This window comes from Tetrahymena thermophila (genome assembly GCF_000189635.1).
Source record: "Tetrahymena thermophila SB210 genomic scaffold scf_8254823, whole genome shotgun sequence".
Classification (NCBI taxonomy): Eukaryota; Ciliophora; class Oligohymenophorea; order Hymenostomatida; family Tetrahymenidae; genus Tetrahymena; species Tetrahymena thermophila.
This window is the reverse complement of record NW_002476578.1, coordinates 381,247-397,417: the sequence shown is the minus strand read 5'-3', so window position 1 is coordinate 397,417 and position 16,171 is coordinate 381,247. Positions and strand designations below refer to the sequence as shown.

At 24.8% G+C, this 16,171-nt stretch overlaps 3 protein-coding genes across 3 annotated transcripts; 1 reads left to right on the top strand and 2 right to left on the bottom strand. All coding sequences in view use genetic code 6, as the record gives it.

The window, feature by feature from the left end:
* Positions 1 to 4,490, bottom strand: TTHERM_00543570 (leishmanolysin family protein; the record flags this gene model as incomplete). Its single annotated transcript, XM_971519.2, has 2 exons — positions 3,959 to 4,490; positions 1 to 3,905 (listed from the first exon to the last, which is right to left on the bottom strand). Exons 1-2 carry the CDS (start codon positions 4,434 to 4,436, stop codon positions 1 to 3), a joined length of 4,383 nt encoding a protein of 1,460 aa, XP_976612.1. The 5' UTR covers positions 4,437 to 4,490.
* Positions 4,491 to 6,780: 2,290 nt separating this feature from the next.
* TTHERM_00543580 (transmembrane protein, putative) lies at positions 6,781 to 11,496 on the bottom strand (the record flags this gene model as incomplete). The annotated part of the gene is made up of 2 exons (XM_971520.1): positions 6,781 to 10,958; positions 11,019 to 11,496. The coding sequence occupies 2 exons, from the start codon at positions 11,494 to 11,496 to the stop codon at positions 6,781 to 6,783; spliced, it is 4,656 nt and encodes a 1,551-aa protein (XP_976613.1).
* A 2,903-nt stretch (positions 11,497 to 14,399) lies between these two features.
* On the top strand, positions 14,400 to 15,084 carry TTHERM_000543579 (transmembrane protein, putative; the record flags this gene model as incomplete). Its single annotated transcript, XM_012795284.1, has 2 exons — positions 14,400 to 14,425; positions 14,508 to 15,084. The coding sequence occupies 2 exons, from the start codon at positions 14,400 to 14,402 to the stop codon at positions 15,082 to 15,084; spliced, it is 603 nt and encodes a 200-aa protein (XP_012650738.1).
* Between the last annotated feature and the right edge of the window lie 1,087 nt (positions 15,085 to 16,171).

Genomic DNA, 16,171 nt, shown 5'->3' with positions numbered 1-16,171 from the left:
TCATTTTTTATAGCAGGTGCCATTTATTAAGGTATATCCTTCCCTGCATGAATCACAAGAATGAGGATCCATAGCTTTTATGCAGGTATTACAAGATTCATGGCAAGCTCTAAAATTAGACCTAGAGTTCTTTTAGCATGAATAATCTCTATAAGTATATCCAGATACACAACTTAAACATCTATTATCATCAAATTCACAGGTTAAACATGGAAATGAACACTGCTTACATGATTAAATTGTATTTTTATATTCTCCTGGTTTGCAATCAATCTCACATGCAAAACTATCATTGTCATATTTGTATCCTTAAATACAACTAGTACATCTATAAGAATAATACTCACAATTTTCACAAGGAGATAAGCAAGGTTAGCATTAGTTATTTGTTTAATTAAAATAATATCTTTATTAGCAATCTTAAATACACCTACCGAAAATGCTGTCTAATCTAAAACCTTATTTGCACTAAGTGCAAAAATTAGATTTTCTTTTACACGTCAAACATTAGCTGCTGCATTAAATACACATACCATTAAAAATGAAATAACCATCATTACAAGATGTACAAGCAGATGAATTATTTGGTTAGCTACATTCCTAACAAGTAGGATGACATTAATTATTATTTAAGATTTTGATGCATTTCTATGAGCTAGCTTCATAAGTAAATCCATTAGCACATTCTGTACAATTATCTTTAAATGTATCACATTTTAAGCAAGAATCATCGCATCTTACACATCTACCAAAGTTGTTGAGGAAAAATCCTTCTGAGCACTTTTATTCATAACATGCATTTCTAAAAAGAATAAACCCATTTTTACAGCTAGTGCATTTATTACTATAGCCTTCACATGTTGCACACGATTAATGACAAGGCTTACAATTTTTGTAGCTATCCAAAAACTAATCATAATCACAGATAGGATCATTAATTTCACATTAATTTGTTTAAGTATTATGTACATAACCAGAAATGCAACTTGTACATTGGTTAGGATTTAAATAACAAGAAAAACAAGGTGAGTTGCACTTTTAACACTAATAATTTATATCCAAATATTCATCAAACTAGCAATTTTTAATAGTAGGAACACAAAGACCTGAATTATAGTCTTTTTGGAGACCTTCTTTACAAGATGTACAAGCAGATGAATTATTTGGTTAGTTACATTCCTAACAAGTAGGATGACATTAATTATTATTTAAGATTTTGATGCATCTTTAAGAGCTAGCTTCATAAGTAAATCCATTAGCACATTCTGTACAATTATCTTTAAATGTATCACATTTTAAGCAAGAATCATCACATCTTACACATCTACCCAAGTAGTTGAGGAAAAATCCTTCTGAGCACCTTTATTCATAACACGCATTTCTTAAAAGAATAAACCCATTTTTACAGCTAGTGCATTTAGTACTATAGCCTTCACATGTTGCACACGATTAATGGCAAGGCTTACAATTTTTGTAGCTATCCAAAAACTAATCATAATCACAGATAGGATCATTAATTTCACATTAATTTGTTTAAGTATTATGTACATAACCAGAAATGCAACTTGTACATCTGTTAGGATTTAAATAACAAGAAACACAAGGTGAGTTGCACTTTTAACACTAATAATTTTTATCCAAATATTCATCAAACTAACAATTTTTAATAGTAGGAACGCAAAGACCTGAATTATAGTCTTTTTGGAAACCTTCTTTACAAGAAGTACAATTTGTTTCTTTATCCGAACAGGTTAAGCAGGAAGCATGGCATTGTTTGCATTTCATTTTTGACAGGTATTCATTTTATTTACAAGAAGTACATTTATAAGATGCATCTTCACAAGTTTAGCATTCGATGTTACATGGTAAACATCTTCCTGAATTTAGATACATTCCATCTCTACAAGAAGTGCATCCATAAGAATCGTTATATCTATTGCATGAATTGCAACTTTCATGACATTTTTAATTTTTAAGTTCACAAGAATTATAATTGGTATTAAGAGTATAACCATTTACACAACTAATGCAATTATTATTAAAATCTTCACATGTAGCACATGGTGGTTAACATTATTAGCAATTACCATATCTATCTAAGAAATCATCTTAATTGCATTTAGGGACACAATTTTTGTTACTAAAATCAAATTTATATCCTTTTGCACAATTAATACATGTTTTAGGATTATTTACACATCCTTCGCAACTTTTATCACATGGAACGCATTAGTTATTTAGCATTATTTCATTAATGAAGCATATTATTTTTTGGCATTTTCCTTAATAGTCGAGAGTATAGCCGTTTCTGCAAGAAGTACATTTAGTAGGATTTCTTTAATCAGAACACTCAAGGCAAGAGCTGTCACATTTATTAACTGATTCACATCTTCCATTAGATGTGTTCATTTTATAACCTTAAGCACAAGTAGTACATTCAGTAGCTTCATTAAAGCAGTTTTCACATGGTTATTAACATGATTAGCAAGTCTTATTTGAATCTAAATACTTTCCAGAAGGACAGGATGTACATTAGTTTGCATTTGGACCTGAACACTAATAGCAACTAGAGTGACAAGTAAATTCAATACATTAGTTACCTTAAAGCATAAAACCATTATTGCATGAAAGACATTGGTTAAAAGTAGGACCAAAACAGGCTGAGCAATTTATTGGGCAAAGAACACAACTTCCTGTATTTCTGTCTCCATATTGCTTGTAAGGACAAGTAGGTTTACAAGTATTATCAAAATTTTTGAACTATCCAAAAGGACAACTTTATGCACAGCGAGCACCATCCCAAACTTAACCTTCCTCACATTTTTAAGAACAATCAGCTCCAGCATATTATTTGAGACAAATACAGTAACCATTATTACATATGCCATTGTTTGAACAATTATTGGGACAAGATTTAGGGAAATTACAAAATAAATCAAAATCATGTGGGCATTTCATAATGCCTTGAGTGTTAATAGTTTATTCAGATAAGCTAATAACTTAATTTGGATATTTGCAAGTGACATATTCATCACCCCAAATACTAACTTAAATAGAGGATAAATCGCTTGCACATTAAGCCTTAAAGCATCGACCTTTCATATCTAAAATTTCATACCCTTTGATACTTGCATTTGATCTAAAACACTTAGACCCAGAACCAGTATTTTATCTTAAGAATTCATTAGCCTTAAATTGATCAGAATAACAATAAAGGTTATTATTGATAGTTACTGTCTTGCATTAAGTAAAAGTACCTGCTTTTTAAAGTTTACCTATACCTTAAGAGAAAAAATCGCAAGACTCTTCTTCACTGTCATCTGGGAATTCAGGGAATTATTAAGACGTATTGCAAGACTTGTTAAAAAAATCACATCCTTTATTCTTACCCCAGTAAATAGGCATTAAGAGATTAGAATTGACTTCAGCATAATAACCAGTGTCAAGTAGTAGGGCTGCAGTAAATTCAGAAATAGTAGAAACACGATAAACAAGACTGGCTGTCATAAATTCGTTTCCAAGCAGATCTCTTTCCCAATGAGAGCTAAAGGAACCAACTTTACCTTAGTTTTCAAGGTACATACCATCAATTAAAGGACAACCATAGTGATTTCTTGAGACTCTCAAAATATTCTTAGAAAATATCTTTAGTACATTATCTACATCCCACCTATTTTCTCTTTTCATAATCTTATGTGCATTTGTGAGTCCATAAGGTTTTCCTGTATCAGGATCAATCCAATATTAGATATTACTTCCAGAGAAACCTAAAATATGAATTATTTCATGCAAAGAAGTTGTGAAATTATCTTAGAAAGACTAAGTATCGTCTTCATTAATTATCATAGTACCTATATTAAATTTAACTCTTCCAACATTAGGGTAAGGATCCAATTAACATGATACTTTTTAAATTATTAATAATATTAGGATAAGCTATTAAAGATAAATTTATTACTTGCATCAGCCAAAGTGGTGCCTTCCTAGTTAGTATAGGTGACAAAAATATGTAAATCGGAGTCATAGATTCCATCTGTTCTAATTTCTTGAGAAACTTTGACATCATAGCAAATATCAGTATACTTTAGAAATTTAATAGGTTGCTATCTTGGATTCACTTTAATTAGTTTACTCAAATATATTTAAGCTGCATACATAATTTTTTTAATGTATTCCTTTTTGTTAGCAGTAAGTCCTTCACCATTTTTAACATTATCAAGTTCTTTGAAATCTAGAGTAATTCTGATAGGCTAAGGCTCTTGATTTTAGAGTTTTCGATTACCATACTTCTCTTCATATGTTTCTAAGAAATCTTCAGGAACCATTTCACTCATGTCTATTTCCTCTTGTAAACAAGAATAAACAAGCTATTTGTCAGAACTTTAAGCATAGACTAAAGAAGTAATTAGGAATGCTATGATAGTAAGACCATTCATTTTTATAAGTTGTTTGTTATGTTTGGTATTTTTATATTTAACTTTATATTATACCATAAGTATATCACTTAAACTGGTGTATTTATAAGCTCATATTTAATAAAATTAACCCTTATCTACTATTACTAAAAATTAATAATAAAAAAAAGTTATAATATACTAATTTAATAAACTATAACTAGCAGTCTCAAATACTGTAACTCTTATTTAACTAGTAATTCAATAATAAAGGAAAGAATTAAAGATATATAATAATTAAATTTTTTTATAAGAAAACAACAAATTTAAATGTGAATAAAATAATGTATTTTTTGATTGAATAATTTAAAATAATAAAAAAAATAGTTTTTATGTTATTAATGCTCACAACATTTATGAAATTGAAACAATCTTTTTTATGCTAAAACTAATTAATTAGATTTATTTATAATCAAGCTCAGATGTACTATATATAAAATATGATTCTAGTAATAAAGACACTATTTTAATATCAAAAAGACTTAGTATAAATATTTTCTATTTTTAGTATTTTTATGAAAGCTCTTTTATTCTTACTTTTATTTTGAAAATTTTTTAGATGCTTCATAAATATTTTAAAAATGAGCTATTTTTTAATGATTTAGCTAATTTAATTATAATATACTTAAACTGGTGTATTTATCAGCTCATATTTAATAAAACCCTTATTTACTATTACTGAAAATTAATCAAAAAAAAGTGATAATATACTAATTTTATAAACTATAACTAGCAGTTTCAAATACTGTAACTCTTATTTAACTAGTAAGTCAATAATAAAGGAAAGAATTAAAGACATATAATAATTATATTTTTTTATAAGAAAACAACAAATTTAAATGTGAATAAAATAAATGTATATTTTTGATTGAATAATTTAAAATAATAAAGAAAAATAGTTTTTATGTTATGAATGCTCACAACATTTATGAAATTGAAAAAATCTTTTTTATGCTAAAACTAATTAATTAGATTTATTTTTAATCAAGCTCAGATGTACTATATATAAAATTTGATTCTTGTAATAAAGCCACAATTTTAATATCAAAAAGACTTAGTATAAATATTTTCTATTTTTAGTATTATTATGAAAGCTATTTTATTCATACTTTTATTTTAAAAATTTTTTAGAGTAATGCTTCATAAATATTTTAAAAATGAGCTATTTTTTAATGGATAAGCTAATTTCATTATCATAGAATATTATAAACATATTTTCTTTTTTAAATGTTTAAAAATCTTTAAAGTATCTATAAGGAATATTTTGCTTTTTATTGGAAGGTTACTCAATAATAAAGTAATATATTAGCAACTATATTTAGAAAATATAAAAACCTGTCATAATAATAACATTTAGCATTATTATTTGATTATACTACCTAATTAAAAAAAATTTAAAAAATATAGCCTTAATTAATTCAAATATTTTAAGTAAGCTTTAAATAACTAAGATGACAATTTTTTTAAATTTTAAATAAAAAGATTACCCACTGAAATGATACTTTATCAAATTAAATCACTTATTAATTTAAAAACAAAATAAAATTATCTTTAGTAAAAGCTTAGAATTAATTATTTATAAAAATTAAACAATTTGTCTAAAAAAGCTATTTAATACATTCTATAATAAAAGAAGAAATATTATTTATTTATATATTCATTTTTATTACTTTTTAAATATCATTTTCTTTAAACTAAATACTTAAATAAGTTGCAATAAATCATACTTTTATTTCTTTTAAATTAATTAGAACTTAGCTAAATCAATCAAAAATGCTTAGGTTATGAATATTCGTAGTAATATACTACTTAACTAGAACAAATCATTTCATCCATATACCGCATTTCTTCATAATAATAGATGAACAGAAGTAATGAATAATAGCAAATATTTAAAAAGATTTCCATATTTCGAAATTTTATATTTTGTAGTATCATAAGATGAGTTAGCGAAAAAATATGGTATTAGATTTTAATAGTCTAATTTTCTAATATTAGTTTATTAATTTTCCATTTTTCTTGTAAAAAGAAATTCATTAAAAAATAAATGTATTCTTTTAAAATCACTTGATCGTTTTAAAAATATGAATCTAAAATATTTTATTCATTTTAATAAAAAAATTTTATTGTTAGAATTAGAAAATGTTTAAAAGTTTATTTACTTTTTTAAAAGGATATATACTTTATTTATAAATGCCTAAATTGCAAAATAATAATTCTTTGAATTTTAATGTAAGCTTTAAATTAAAATTTTGAAAATGCTGAAACAATTTTAGTTTAAAAAATACAATAATATATGCATAAAATAATGTACACATTTAATATATCAATTTTTAGGGTTAGAATAATTTCCTTTCTTTTTTTGGCAAGATCCACTCATTAGTACATATCCTTCTCTACAAGAGTCACATGAACGAGGATCCATAGCTCTTGTGCATGTATTACAAGATTCATGACAACCTCTCATACTAGGCCTTGAAGTTTATTAACAATTGTAGTTGGTGTAAGTATAACCAGAAACACAACTCAAACATCTATTATCATAGTATTCACAAGTTGCACATGGAGATGAACAAGGTTTGCATATTTGATCTCTATCAGCATATTATCCAGGTTGACAAATGATTTCACAACTATACCCTTCGTTGTCGTATTTATATCCTGAAATGCAGCTAGTACATCTATCTGGATAATATTCGCAGCTTCCACAAGGAGATGTACATGGTTTACACTTATTTTCATAGAAATCTAAATATTCATTTGATTTACAATCAGGAGTACATTTACCATCTTTAGCATCTAACTTATATCCTTATTAGCAAGAAGTACAAAAATCTTAATATCTATCACATGTCAAACAAGAATTATCGCATTGAACGCATTCTCTTCTGTTATTTAAGAATAGACCATCTTTGCAGGAATAACAAGCAAGGGCATTGTTTGGTTAGCTACATTCCTTACAATTAGGATGGCATTTCTAATTGCTTGAGTTTTTAATACATCTTTATGTCCTAGAGTCTAAAGTGTATTCATTAGCACATTCAGTACATTAATCTTAGTAGTTTACACATTTAGAGCAAGATTCACTACATCTTTAACATTTACCTTATTAGTTCTTGAAATACCCATCTTAGCATACTTCATCATAGCAAAAGGATTATATAAGGAGAAAACCAGGTCTACAACTGGTACATCTATCACTTTATTACTCGCAGGTGTTGCAAAAAGAATGACAAGGCTTGCATTTATTGTTTTAATCTAAGAATTACCCATCTCTACAAGTAATTATATCTTATTCACATTAACGTGTTTAACTATTTAATTTATAGCCGGAAATACAAGTTAAACACATATTAGGTTAATTGGAACAAGAAGCACAAGGAGAAAGACATTTCTAACATTAGTTTTTACTATCCAAATATTCATTTGATTTACAATCAGGAGTACATTTACCACCTGTAGCATCTAACTTATATCCTTATTAGCAAGAAGTACAAAAATCTTAATATCTATCACATGTCAAACAAGAATTATCACATTGAACACATTCTCTTCTGTTATTTAAGAATAGACCATCTTTGCAGGAATAACAAGCAAGGGCATTGTTTGGTTAGCTACATTCCTTACAATTAGGATGGCATTTCTAATTGCTTGAGTTTTTAATACATCTTTATGTCCTAGAGTCTAAAGTGTATTCATTAGCACATTCAGTACATTAATCTTAGTAGTTTACACATTTAGAGCAAGATTCACTACATCTTTAACATTTACCTTATTAGTTCTTGAAATACCCATCTTAGCATACTTCATCATAGCAAAAGGATTATATAAGGAGAAGACCAGGTCTACAACTGGTACATCTATCACTTTATTACTCGCAGGTGTTGCAAAAAGAATGACAAGGCTTGCATTTATTGTTTTAATCTAAGAATTACCCATCTTTACAAGTAATTATATCCTATTCACATTAAAGTGTTTAACTATTTAATTTATAGCCTGAAATACAACTTGAACACATGTAAGGTTAATTGGAACAAGAAGCACAAGGAGAAAGACATTTCTAACATTAGTTTTTACTATCCAAATATTCATTACTTCTACAAATAGGTGTATTCATAATACAGATTCCAGTTTTTGGATCTTTTAATAAGCCATCTTAACAAGAAGTACAATTTGTTGCTTTTCCCGAGCAAGTTAAGCAACTATTATGGCATTATTGGCACTGGTTGTTTAATAAAAATTCATTGCTTTAGCAAGAAGTGCATTTATTAGGACCAAATTCGCAGGTTTAACACTTATTGCTGCAATACTAACATTTTCCAGATGATAAATACATTCCATCTCTACAGGAAGTACATGAATTAGGATCATTATTTTAGCTGCATTAATTACAACTTTCATGACAAGAATTTGTATTTGGAATACAATAATTGATTTGAGCATTATAAGTATAGCCAGAAATACAGCTATAACAGAAATCACTCTAATACTAGCAAGTGGCGCAAGGAGATACACACTTTTAGCAGCTACCATCTGTATCTTAGTACTCACCTGGGTTACAAACACTAACACAAGTTTACTAAGAATGATCAAACTTATAACCTGCTACGCATTCGATACATTTTGTAGGTTCATCTCTACAGCCAATACAATTTATGTCACAAGGAACACATAAATTATTCTACATAACATGGTTATATGCACAGCTTTTACATGCTTTGGGATTCTAAGGAGCTGTACAAGATTCGCAACTTTCATGGCAGAGTTAGTAACATCTTTAATTATAACCATCGTACTCATATCCACTTGAACATTCTATACATTTATCTTTTCTATAAGTACATTTAGAGCAAGATTCATCACATTTTTAGCAACTTCCTTCACTTCCATTATAGAAATAGCCATCTTTGCATGTAAGACACCCTCTAGGATCTCTAAACACATAACAATCTTGACAAGAAATATCACAAACCTTGCTAAAAATACATTACCCACTTGCTTTATCAATTTCATAATCCTTAACACAAGTTGTGCATTCAGTTGCTGAATTGAAACAGCTTTCACATGGAGCCTAGCAAGGTTGACAAGTCTTACTTGAGTCTAAATATGTTCCAGATGGACAAGAAGTGCACTAATTGGCATTAGGTCCTGAGCATGTTTGACAACTTGAATGACAAGTAGCTTCTATACATTGATTTCCTTAAAGAATAAAACCGTTATTGCAAGAAATACATTAATTAGAAGAGGGACCAAAACATGCAGAACATTTATTAGAGCAAACAGCACAACTACGTGTTGCTTAATCTCCATATTACTTATAAGGACAAGTGGTCTTGCAAGTGTTATCAAAATTCTTAAATAATCCAGAAGGGCAATTTAATGTGCAGTGTGCGCCATCCCAAACTTAATCCTCACCACATCTTTTAGAGCAATCGTCCCCAGCATATCCTTTTAAGCAAATACAAAATCCATTAATACAAATACCATTACTTGAACATTTATTTGGGCATTATTTAGGGAAACCACAAAACAATTCAAAATCATCAGGGCATTTCATAACACCTTAAGTAGTTTTAGTTTATTCTGCCAAATTAATAACTTAATTTGGGTATTAGCAAGTAACAAATTCGTTTTCCCAAACATTAACTTTAATTGATGATAAATCGTTTGAACATTATGCCTTAAAGCATCTGCCTTAAATATTCAAAAAGTTTTCTCCTTTGGCATTTGAATTTGATCTAAAACATCTAGAGCCAGCACCAGGGTTTTATCTGAAAAAGTTTTCAGATTTAAAGTCATCAGAATCACATCTACCTTAAATGCTGATTACAATATTTTCACATTACGAGAATGGATCAGTTTTATAGCGACGACCAATACCATAAGAGTAAAAATCACAACCTTCTCTGGTAGTATCATCTGAGAATTCAGCAAAGTACTTTCCAGCGTTGCATGATTTATTGAAGAAGTCACAGCCTTTATTTTTACCCCAGTAAAGAGGCATAAGGAGATTTTGATTGATTTCAGCATAATAACCAGTATCTAAAAGGAGAGCAGCTGTAAATTCAGATATAGTATAGTAGCCAAAGACCGTACTTGCAGTCATAAATTCATTTCCAAGTAAATCTCTTTCCCAATGTGAACCAAAAGAGCCACCTTCACCTTAATTTTCAAGGTACATGCCATCAATTGAAGGACAATTATAGTGATTTCTGGAAACTTTCAAAAGATTTTTAGAAGATATCTTTGTTACATTTTCAATATCCCATCTTCTTTCTTTTTTCAATATTTTTTCAACACTCCAGTAACCATAAGCGCTACCTGTATCAGGATCAATCCAATATTAAATACTATTACCTGAGAAACCTAAGATATGCATAATTTCATGCAAGGCAACTGAAAAGTAATCCAAGAAAGACTAACCAGATGTTTCATCTATAAACATATTTCCTAAATTGAATTTAACTCTTCCAACATTAGGATTAGGATCTAAGTTACACCAAACTATTTAATAATAAATTAATATTAAATAAAATTATAAACTTTTAATAAAAATTAATTTACTTGCATTTGCTACATATGAAGCGCGTTCATTACCATAGGTAACAAAAATATGTAAATCAGAATTATCTACACCAACTGTTTTTATCTATTCAGAAAGTAATGTATCATAACAAAGATGATTAAACCAAGTATATTTATTTGGTTTTTATCTAGGATGTACCTTAATGAGCTTGTTCAAAAATGTCTAAGCAGCATACATAATTTTCTTAATGTATTCTTTTAAACTTGGAGTCATTCCAGCTCCATTTAGAGGATTGTCTAATTCATTAAAATCAAGTGTAATTCTAAAAGGTTAGGGCTCAGACCTTTGGAGCTTTCTTTATCCATATTTTTCATCAAACGTTTCTAAGTAGTCTTATGGAACAATTTTACTCATATCGATTTCGTCTTGTAAGCAAGAGTTAACAACCTTTTTATCAGTAAATTGTGAATTTACTAATAAAGCTGTTAACAATAGCAATAAAGTAACTTTATTCATTTTTTTAGCTTTATTTGTTATTTATATCTTTTGATTTTTATTTTAAAAATTATAATTTAATCTATGTTAGAAATTACGAGTTTTAAATATCTTTAGTTTTATCTTGTTATTAAATGCGAAGACTTTTAATTTCTGGCTGGTTTACATAAATCAACTATAACAATTAAAAAATTGCACCAAATACAATTAATATATTTAACTATTTATAATTAGCAGCTTCTAAGTATGAATGATAAAGTATAATTGATTCCTAAAGTTTATCTATTAAAAAAAAATGTTGAATTCATAAAAAATATCTAAAATAAATTATTTTACTAAAATTAATAATAATATGTATGTCTTTTCATGTAAAATTATTGGAATATGTATTTTAATATTAACATTACATATTTACTGGACTCATATAATTAAGGAAGTTAGTAAAATAATTTGACTTATGATAAGTATAGGATACTCAATCATAGATTCATTTATTTATATCCATTTAATTTAATTTAATTAGTTAATATAAGAAAAATGTAAATTAAAGAATAAGATTGCGATTTTTAAGTATTTTTGATATTTATTAATCAATTAAAACCTACTTTATCCCATACTTTATACACAAGTACTTAACTTAATATTTATCTTAAATCTTCTTTAAAAAATTAATACTAAAGCTATTACTAATTTTTATTCTATTTATATACATATTAAGCCTATAATTATTTATGTTAAATAATGATAAAAAAATTTTTAAGCAGTAAATTATTTTAGGGTAAAACTTGCCAAAAAATTTATTTATTCAGACAATTAATTATCCTTTTTTATGTAATAAATTCACTTCTTCATATGTCTTAATTGAATAAACCTAATTTTTAGTAGAGTTAATAAGAAAATAAAAACTAATACAAAATTATTACATTCAAGTAGATACAATTACTAATACGAAAAAATATCTTTATTGGTATTCTGTATTCGAATATTGATGGTTTTTATTAAATCATGCTTTTAGTAGAACAATAATCAGTAGTAAGATAAGTATATAGATTATTTTATTTTATGCCCAAGAGTGATAAGTTTTTAAAATTTTATTAAATTTTCAGCATTTAGTTACTAAATTTAGTAAATTAGAATATAAATATAATAAAAATGTTGTTTTATATTAAATCTATTATTTTACCAAATTTATTTTGATGATTTTCCAATATTATGATTGAAAAAATCTGTATTTGAAAAATGTTTACTTTATTAGATTATTTTTTTTTAAATTTGAATCACTTTAAACGTGCCCAGGATTTATCAATTTAGAACGAATTAAATCGAATAATTCAAATAGATTAATTTTAATTAAAAGCAAGTATATTTTGAGTAAGTTTAGATATATTTAGTTCGTGCAATTAATTAGACAATCAATATATTAAATATTTTGTTAATAATTTGATTGCTAAAATAAGAAGATAAAATTAAATTAAAAATGACTTTATAAAGGATACAAATAAACTAAAATATTTTGCATTGAAGAATAATTAAATATAAATTTTACTTAAAACAATTACAAAATTTTGAAAAAAAATATGATTCATTTTTGTAATTCATTAAAGAAAACATAATAAAAATTTAAAATCTAACAATATAAAAATATATTTGATTTTAGGTTATAACTTAAAATATACAAAAACATTATAATTTATATTAAAATTTGATTAATCATAGATCAAATAAATTTTTTTATATTTAGATTAATAGTTTTATTGGAAATATTTTTTTAAAGATAAAAATATTTTTTAAATACCCTTATTTCTTTAAGATATTTAAATTAATTAAACAATATTAAAAATTTTCATACATTTATAAAACCTTAAAACTAAAAGGCAAACATTTAATAATTTGAATTAATTTTATCATTATTTATTATATACGAAAAAATTAGATACTTAAAATTTCAATATATTTTTAAGATTAATATTTATCAATTAAGGTGCTTAAATTGATCTGTAGATAAAACAAATTATCTCTTATGTAATTTAAATATTATAGTTAAAAATAATTAGTCAACAAATTTAGTTTAAAAAATATAAATATTGAAGATAATAATTTGCTTAAAGAAATCCATTGCTAATAAATAATAGATACATATATTTATTAACAAAATAATAAATATGATTAATAAATTTACTTCCAATTAATAAAAATTACAAATACCTTACTATATCCATATTTAAGTATGTTATTACCAACAAAATTTAATAAATTAGTTCTTAATTTAACACTAATTAATAAATATTAAACAAATATGAATAGTAAGTAACTTAAGAATAAATAAAAAATTATTTGATTTATTTATAACTATTTTTTAAAATATTTTATTTTCAACTTTTTATAAATTTATTATAAAGTTAAAAATAATTCATAAAAATTTAAATAATTATTATCAATATTTTTTCTCAAGGTTACCTAATTAATTTTTCTTTTGAGGAAATTAACATTTTTGACAAAATAAAATCTATTTAATTTGGCTAGCTTATTCTAATTTATATTTGATAGGTACTTTTTATTTTTATATGACTATGAAAGTTTTTATTTTATTCCTTAGTTGAAGGATTATTATCCTTTTGTTTTGCTTTAAAAAATTGCAAAAAATAAATTTATATCATAATAAATATTAGCTTAACTTATATACTAACTTTTTATATTTTAAATTTTATTTATATTTTCTTTTTATAATTTTAAAATATTTAGTATTAAAAAATATTGACTTTACAATTTGGTTTAAATAAAAGAAAGTATTTAAGTTTGAAAAATTTTATGGGAATATTTTGAGAGGATGATTGTAAAGATATTAAACAAATTGTAATTTTTTGTTTAATTCTCATCTAAAATTGTCAAAATTATTGGTTAAAAGTTACTCAAATTTTAAAAAAATGAAATATTTTTTATTCATTTTAAAGTTATTAAATTATTAATTTAATTAGATAGTTTACTTAATAAATAATTTAATAATAAATTAATTTTTTATTGTTTTTTAATAGTTTAGAAAAATTAAAAGAACTAATCAATTAATTTAAAATTATTTCAATATTTATTTTTGGAGTTTTTTTACTATAAATTATAATAATTAAAACACAATTATAAGTTTAATACTATTTGTAATAACAAAAATTGTATTTTAGATTTTTTGATAATTAGAAGAGTATTTAATCAGTAAAAAAGCTATTTATTAATTTTAATTCATTATTATTAAAACTCAATAATATAAAATGGAATATAAGAAATGTATCATAAATTTAACCATATTAATAATGTTATGCAATAGTTTTGTTTAATCTATTGAAGATAATGACATTATTAATAAATAAAACATTCAGCTCAACTAAATTAATGTTACTTTAAGAGAAAACGGTGAAATATGCTATGATAATTAATAGACTTGTAAGCATGTTTGCTTTGATAATTGTTATGAGTATGATGGTAGTAATTTAAACGATTACCTGTCTCATTTCAAATTTTGCTGTCGAAAAAGTAGCTGATAGTTTATAAATTATTTAAAACTATTAGATTGTATAAATACATTTGTAAATTTATCTTCAATATTATTATTAGCTCTGAAAATAAAAAATGATTAATTGAATTTCTTTAAATTATTTTAAATAATAATAATAATAATTCCATACATTTCAAGCTTAAATTAAACTCCAAATAAAACTTTTATTTTAATTTCAATTTTTTCTAGTATAATAAGCTAAATTTTTAACTATATTTAATGATGAATAAGACATTTTACACAAACCAATTAAAAATATTCTACAAATAAAAAATCTTCTTCTTATGATTCTTAAAATTGGAATGAAAAGCTTTATTAAAGCTCAAATAATAAATAATTCATTAATCAATTGTATTTCAATTTAAATTGCTTTTTAAAATATTTATTATTTTTAAGATTTTATTTATTTAAATAAAAATATTGTAACTTAGAATTATTTTATAAAAAGTAATTTTTATCTTTTATTTGCAAAATTTATAAAAATATACACTATTGATTAATTGTATGATATTGAAAGATACGCTTGAATCAAAATTTGATAAGATATTTCTACTTATGCAATTATTCTTAATTATTTATTAGTATCGTAATAGATTATTTTTATTAATCAAACATATCTTTGGTATTTAAAATTTATGTGATTAGTAGTTACTGATTTAATAGCTAATAATAAAATATCGAATAACTTTTTGGTGAATATTTTTTATTTTATTTTGACTGGATAACTAGTAAAACAAAATTTGCAATCTTAAACTGAATACTTTTGTAGCAGCTTTAACTAAATAAGAAAGTACTTATATATATGTACAAATGTGGTAACTTTAATAAAGCGAACATTAGTATAGAAATAATTTATTTTCTAAAAAATTGTTTAGATATTTTCTATTAATTTGTGCTTGTTTATTGACACAAATAAATTTATATTGAAAACTAAGAAATTAATAAAGATATTTATTTATTTATTTGCACTGAATCAAAAATAAAGGATAGCATGAATTAAGAATAAAACTAACTATTTTAGATATTTCAAACAAATTATCAATAAAAACAGAATGCATTTGTATAGAGTGACTATTTCTTATATTAGATACAACAAATAAACTGAAACTTTGAAGTATCTAGGAATGATTCTATGCGATTTATAAATATACT